Source organism: Tachysurus fulvidraco, chromosome 2 (assembly GCF_022655615.1).
Source record: "Tachysurus fulvidraco isolate hzauxx_2018 chromosome 2, HZAU_PFXX_2.0, whole genome shotgun sequence".
NCBI lineage: Eukaryota > Metazoa > Chordata > Actinopteri > Siluriformes > Bagridae > Tachysurus > Tachysurus fulvidraco.
This window is the reverse complement of record NC_062519.1, coordinates 1052759-1060258: the sequence shown is the minus strand read 5'-3', so window position 1 is coordinate 1060258 and position 7500 is coordinate 1052759. Positions and strand designations below refer to the sequence as shown.

General features: G+C 36.3%; 2 protein-coding genes across 3 annotated transcripts in view; one reads left to right on the top strand and one right to left on the bottom strand.

Moving 5' to 3' along the window:
• calcoco1b (calcium binding and coiled-coil domain 1b) overlaps nucleotides 1-144 on the top strand; it is a 9474-nt gene extending 9330 nt beyond the window's left edge. Inside the window, exon 14 of the mRNA XM_027176561.2 lies at nucleotides 1-144. This exon is cut by the window's left edge and continues 1465 nt beyond it. The gene's annotated coding sequence lies outside the window, so the exon portion shown is untranslated.
• A 3517-nt stretch (nucleotides 145-3661) lies between these two features.
• The window catches only part of LOC125140776 (retinoic acid receptor gamma-A-like), a 41815-nt gene continuing 37976 nt past the window's right edge, over nucleotides 3662-7500 (bottom strand). For both annotated transcript variants that reach the window (XM_047810558.1, XM_047810559.1), the window contains one exon: nucleotides 3662-7416. In XM_047810558.1, the coding sequence (XP_047666514.1) occupies nucleotides 7118-7416 (299 nt within the window). In that variant the 3' untranslated portion in view covers nucleotides 3662-7117. The remainder of the gene's footprint in view (nucleotides 7417-7500) is intronic.

Here is a 7500-nt window from a genome sequence, read left to right as displayed (position 1 = left end):
GCTGATAATGACCTGAACACAGTAATGAGGATTAAATTTTATTCTTTTTTAATTTATTTATTGACGTTAGGATCACAGGGTTATTTTTACAGTGAGTTTTAAATAAAGTATTTTAACAATTCTGAATTTTGACATCTTTGTTACAATAAAATGCATTTGAACAAAAATTCTGTCCAAAAGTATTTTTTTCTTTATTAACTCAACTCCTTTTTACTTCTTTTTTTGATCATGTATATTTCAACTGCCAAAAGTATGCACACCCTGATCATCACACATACATGTGCTTCTTCCCCAAACACAGTCGTACTGAACATCTCTGTACACTTTCTCTTCAATGGAACTACAAACCCTGACATGACAATGCCCCTGTGCACAACCCATCTCCATGAAGACACGGTGTGAAGGTGAAGGTCTGAGGTGATAACTCGAGTGTTCCTGCACAGAGCCGTGACTCTGACTCAGTCACACTGAACACCATCAGAGTCTGATCTCACTTATACTCTTGTAGCTGAATAATCACAAATGCCCACAGTCACAATCCAACATCTAAAGCCTTGTGAGAAGAGTGGAGCTTATTACAGCATTAGAAAATGTTCAGTGTTCAGAACAATGGTCAGGGTGCACAGACTTTTAAATCCAACTCAAATTTAGATTTATTTTTTAGAGTTTTTACCTTTCTTTCATCTTTATTTACTTTGCTTTTTTGTCCCTTCTAAAGTGAAAAGGTTCTTCTGAATGATGCTACAGAGGAACGTAGTTCTGAAGAAGCTTCTGTATGATGAATCTTTAATCATCTCTCTCTCTCTCTCTCTCTCTCTCTCTCTCTCTCTCTCTCTCTCTCTCTCTCTCTCTCTCTCTCTCTCTCATTGTGATGAAGAATGCTGACCAACACAAAGGAAGAGTTAAAGAATGCGTCTTGTAGAAGAACTCGACTCTGTTCTTCTGTGAGCCTGTGCTGAAGAACCTTTCCTTGCTCTTCTGTCTTTATTATCTCGGGTTCATTCTTTCTGTTTCGTGTTTTATGAACACGGTGGTGTTGCTCATCTCCTTTTTTATAGCCTCTGAACTAGCCGTTCTTCCTTCCCTTCTCTCCTCTGCTGTCACCTTCTTTTCTTCTTTCTCTCCTTTTATTTCTTCTCCTCTCTCATTACGGATGCGTTCCTGAATGCTCGCCTGCATTTACGGCCGTAGCTGAAGGGGATGAGGAGGATTAATAGCGCTCCTTCTCCCTCTACACTTTTAATTAAAAATCCGAGACGACTCGTTCCCTCTCTTTATCTCCTCATCCCTCATTTTTTTGCCCTCTCTTCTCTGCCCTTGTCCTTTTTCACTGACCCGATAAACACCGATATTTATCGCTTTATCGGCTAATGAACCAAATCCATTACTGCAGTGTCTGATTCTGTGCTGTACATTAGTTCAACTTCAGTTTTCTTCCTTTCATATTTTCTGAAGATTCTTCCCTTCTGTAGAAGCTGGAAACATGTTTTTTTGCTGTTGACGTGTTCACCGTCCCAGTTTCTGGGGTCCGAGCTCTCAGCACGTCTGACTCCATGCAGCTAAAAAGCAGATCGAATATAAATGAAGACAGAAACGCATAAAACGGGAATAAAATATGCCCCGTTGCCATGGAAACGTGCCTCACATTCCAACCAGATATATGAGGTCATTAAAAGCTGCCTTGTAAAACGGTGAATAATGTATGGACCGTGCCATAATCCCTGCTCCGTTTTTATTGACTGTTAAGCGAACGTTAATTATGGCAATCATTTAATTAGCCGAGGCCGAGGCCACTTTTATGGCTTTCTTTCTCTCCGCTCATTACCAAAAATGGACTTCCTGACACACACATCTATCATTTTTCAAAGCAAATCCGCATGTGTTGTACATGTATGCACGTGGACGGTCATCTTCAGGTTCTGGATGTCATCATACATTATGGTCTTTTTTTTTTTAAACATTACTTCATTTCTCTTCATTGATAAACACAAGTTTAATGAGTTTCTTACACAAGTGAGTTTTAGTTAATAATCCTGAAGACTAATTTAAATTCTGCTCCTTTTTCTGTAGAACAAAATGCAAAGACATTAAACTGGAAGATATTAAACTGGTGTTGAAATAATAAAGCAGAAGGTCATGTTGTTATTTTTTTTTTCTCCTCGGATATTACCGAAGAATAAAATTTTGTTTATAATCATGGCCTTTTGTTACGAAAACTGAATGTGATATTAAATGTAATTAATAAAATGAAAGTACGCAGTGTTTAATTTTATTGCTTTAATTTCTTTTTTCATGTTAAAGCAAAGAGATAGAGATAAAAATCTGAGAATATGAAAAGGAAAAATGAGAGGAATACAGAAAGAAGTGAGAAGAAAAAAGAATAAAAAAGTGAGACGTGTTGAAGAAAAAAGAAGGGGAGGTGATGAAGAGGAGCAGAGAGGCGGAGATCACAGTGTGTGTGTTTGTGTGTGTGTGTGTGTGTGTGTGTGTGTGTGTGTGTGTGTGTGTGTGTGTGTGTGTGCCTGCAGGTTGGAATGATTCAAAATAGAAAGTTTCAGGTAAATATTGTGGTGATTTTATTGTTATTTAGTTCTTTAAACCTTACGTCTGATCTGCGTGGTTCTGCGTCATTACATCATTTTGCTCCTCAGCTTTATGGTTAAAACCCTACAGCATGAGATGATTCTCTCTTAAACAGGAACACTTTCAGGCAGCCAAGTACCATTAGATATCTAAAAAACCCTGAAAAACCCTTTAACTGCATTAATGACACTTTCTTTTCCTTTCTTGTTTTCCTTTCCTGTTTTCCTCTTCCTGTTTCCCCTCCCACTTTTCCTCTTTCCTTTACATGGATGATGCTGATGCTGATTTCTTGGGGTTTTCTTTTATCTCGTGATCTGTGTTTAATCATTTCGTCTACAGTCAAACTTCACATGTTAATAACACTGCCAGGGGCAAAATCTAACTTTTTGTAATGTCAATAATGGGAGAAAATGGTTGTTATAAAATATACTGTAATACAGTAAACTCTGGGGTTCAGCAACATCACCGACTCTCTACTCCACATCTCTGTCATTATAGTGTAGCTTTCTGTTGATTACCTTCATACAGAAACAGAAAAAAGGCATCTTCATGATTGAATAATTGTGTTTCTCATCACAACATCTGATCCAATAAATTTTTCATTTTTTTAGAAAGAAAGCAATTATAAAAACTGAAAACGTTATTATATATCAGTCTATAATAAGGGTAGACAGACAGACAGACAGACAGATAGATAGATAGATAGATAGATAGATAGATAGATAGATAGATAGATAGATAGATAGATAGATAGATAGATAGGATTAAGGTGCTCTGATTAAGGCCCTTCAGGGTCTCACACATGCTGTGAGTTTGAAAGCCCTGATTTATATGTTGCTCTGGTTTCCTGCTTGTTCCCTCGGTTCTCTTAACTCTTTGTGTCTTGAAGTTTTAACAAGGTCTCTTCAGGTTAGAAACCAATGAGTTTCAATTCACTCACTAATGAGACACGCTGAGACTCATAACGAGGCTCGTAACGAGGCAGGTGCTAACTTTGATCAGAGGCTGCATTTAAGAACAGAACTGAGAAAGAGGAGGAAGAGACGAAGAACAAAAAAAAACTTCACATGCTTGAACATTCTTGTGGAAATGTTTTATAAATCGGCTTCAAAAACAAAGTTTCCAACAACAACAAAAAATGAACATTATAGAAAGTTTAAAGTGATTAAAATACAAATAAAACACTTTCAACTTTAATCACGCCGGTTCTAGTTTCTCACTAGTTTTTGTGCAAGGCCATGAAGAGTTGTTATGAAGGTCTACAAAACAATAGAAACATGAACAATAAACTGTATTATACACCAAGAATATTTTACTTTCCAATAGATAAAAATCAAATCCAAATCAGGGATTCTAGACGAAATAAACATTTCTGTTGTTTTCAGATTGAAAATCCCTGCATTTGGTGATATGTCTGAAAAAAAAACATGTAAAAAAAAAAAAAAGCTCTGAAGCATAAATATTATTCTGAATGTAATAAACAACAGATGCCATTGTAACTTTTGAATGTTTCTGAAGTTTAACAATATAAAAAGCACAAAAAAGAAAGATCAGAAATGTAAAATTATGTAAAACAGAAATGCAAAAGTAGAAAAATATCTAGCTGCAAACCACCGAGCACAAATTCTTCATGACAAATGATGTCTACATCCATAACAACAAGGTTCATCATGATAATATAAAAACTGCATGCACGACGCTATACTAATGTACCAATAAACACACACTCTCACAATCATTCTAAACACATTAATGTCCTTTAGCGTATAAAGCCGCACTTAATTGCTACATTTGCATCAAAAAATTCTTTCAAAATCTGTAAAACGTCACGGATTCACCATGTGATGTTTCTCCTTTCACCTGATTGAAGATGTTTTCAGAGGTACGTGTGTGTGTGTGTGTGTGTGTGTGTGTGTGTGTGTGTGTGTGTGTGTATAATTGCAACATTTTGTAATAAATTGTTAACCCTTCATGAGAATTTGTCAATTACGTTCACAAAAAATTTAATTTATCAAAATAAAAAAAACTGTAATGAAAAACTTCCAGTTAAAACCAATCATTTACTTTCCTCCGTCATCTGAAGTCTGTTTTCAATTTAGAATTTTTTAATTTTACCGTTAATTTTAAAAATAACTTTTTGATATGAAGGTTTCGTTTTTAACTTAAACGCTAACTGCATTATTTTTCTGTCTGTTGCTTAACGTTCATGTCATTTTTAATTTTAGTCAAGAAAATAAAGATGGTGTTTGATTTAATGAATCTTTAGACCTTATCTATTGTTTAGAAATGGCGGAAAATGCACATAAAGAGTTAACGTATAAGCACATACAAATATACAAACACAAAAATAATAGAAATGGCTTTGGTATGAAGTTTCGGTTCAGTCGAGACGAGAGCTACATCACGATATTACTGATACATCGCTGTAATTTAGCCGCGGCCGTAGCTACCGGTATAACGTGCAGAAAAACGGTGGCTGTATTTACCCTGTCATAACTCCGCGTATCAGTGCATACAGAAAAAAAACGATGACGTTTTGAACACTGCCACATAGCACTTACGTTGTGTAGCGAACACTGTGGGATGGATTTAGCCAATAATATTGTAGAGACAAACAATAGAACAAAAATACAGCTAAATAAACTAATACAGCTAATGTAGGATGGACTTAGCAAAAAAAACAACAAAAAAAACCCCAACTAAACGTAGCTAACAGTGTAGGACGGATTTAGCCACAAAAAGCTACCTAACACGTGACTGACTAAGGCACTGTGTGTCTCAATAAATCTCACTTCTGCAACATATCGATGCTCACTAATTTATATGGCTTTGAATTCTTACTGGATTTATGACTACATTACATTAAACAAAGTCTTAAATCTGATTTTAGGAATTTCTTTGGCATCTTTTAAACAAATGAACATGTAATATTTGGTCCTTTTAGTGCCCTGAGCTTCCTAACTTCTTAATATGTTAATCTTTATGCATGAAAGATTTACACTGTCTCGTTAACGCCTTTTTTTCATTCTTTTTTTTTTTTTACTTCTGACAAAATCATGAGTTTTTTCCAGCTTGACGATATGCTCACGCCAGTTTCTCAGCCAATAGAAGTAAAGCTGCTAATCTTCGATAAACGTTATTAAAAATGTAATCCACACTTTTAGAGTTGCCAGATTGCAGATTTTAGAAATGTTCGTATTCACTCAGGCGTGAAACTATAAACGCATTTCTCTCACAATGTGAGGGTTTTTTTATTCTCTTTGGTCAAATTTCTGGCTTTCCTTTGTTTTGTTTTTTTCACTCAGACAAAAAACACAGAACAAAATAAAATTTTCTGTCTGATTTTCTGATATTTTGTTACTTTCAGTCCAAATATTGAAAAATGGCTGTTTTTTTTTTTTTTTTTTTTTTTTTTTAACAAATAATTCAGGTCACATGACATCTGGTGACTGAGAGCTGTTTTTATTTAATCAGTTATCAAAAAACGAACACACTGATGTGTCGTATTCCTGCCCTTTAGCACTACCGCTAATGCTGCTAAAACTTGCCGGCTTTAATGCTAACGGTTCCAAGCTACTACAAGCTAATCTGGCAATATATCATATTACTATTTATATATGTTTATACTATTTTTATCCACACTGCTAATGCTAACTACATGCTTTAACTGTCAGGATCTCTGAGAAGAATTATTATTAATACATTTTCACTCCGCTAGCTAGTTGGCTAATATGGACTCAGGACATAACTGATCTTATTCATTTTATAATCTTTATATTGTTTACTGCTAATGCTTCCTAGATAGCTAATATGAACTCACCTGAAGGCTTTTCTAAAAGGATTTGTTTAGCTCTCATAAGCTAATGTGACAAGAGAGGTAATGTCTCCAGCCATCACTGTTGATACTAGCATCCAAGCTAACAAGCTAGCTTTCCTGGATTTCTGAGTGGGTTTTTTTTATCCTATTCTTTTATGTTTATTATATTTACTTCTAATGCTTTCAAGTAGTTTTCATGAATGTTTATTCCCCCACTAATGATAGCTGGATAACTAAACATATGTAAAAGAAGTGTTAAGTTATAAATATTTATTTTTTTACCTGCTGAGGGAATTGTCATAAATAATATTGCTAACATAATCAAGCTAGCTAACATGAGGTAAAATGACAGGTAAAGGTTTGTGATGTTGATGCTAACAAGCTATCTAACATGAACAGCTTGACAGGATTTCTGAGAGGATTTTGACCCTGTTCAGTCATGTTTACTGCTAATTCCAGCTAGGTGGCTAACATGAGCTAATCTAACAGGATTATCTTTACAGTATTCAGTACTAAAGTTAATCTAAGATGAGATGTTAGATTAGAGTTTAATAACTGAGAACTAGAGCACTCAGATGTTTGGACGTGACTCTCTGTGTGTGTTGTGTGTGTGTGTGTTGTGTGTGTGTGTGTGTGTGTGTGTGTGTGTGTGTGTGTGTGTGTGTGTGTGTGTGTGTGTGTGTGTTTGTGTGGGTGGAAATCCAGACGTCTATCGGATCAATGCGCTCTACCCGTCGTGTTCTTCTTCTTCTCCCCCACGTCCACTTGCAGGATGCTCCACTCTTCATCATCCTCACTGTCTCCTCCTCTCTCCCTCTCCTCCTCTGCACACTCATCCTCCTCATCCTCTTCTTCCTCAGGGACCTCAGAGTCTTCAATCCTCTCCCGTTTAATGGCCTGGATGGCAGGAGGAGGAAGACTCTCCTCGAAAACCTCTGGGTTCTCCAGCATTTCACGGATGAGGGGAGGCATCGGTCCGGGAATCTCCATCTTTAGTGTGATCGCTCGTTCTGCACCTGTACAGACACACACACACACACACACACACACACACACACACACACACACACACACACACACACACACACACACACACACAC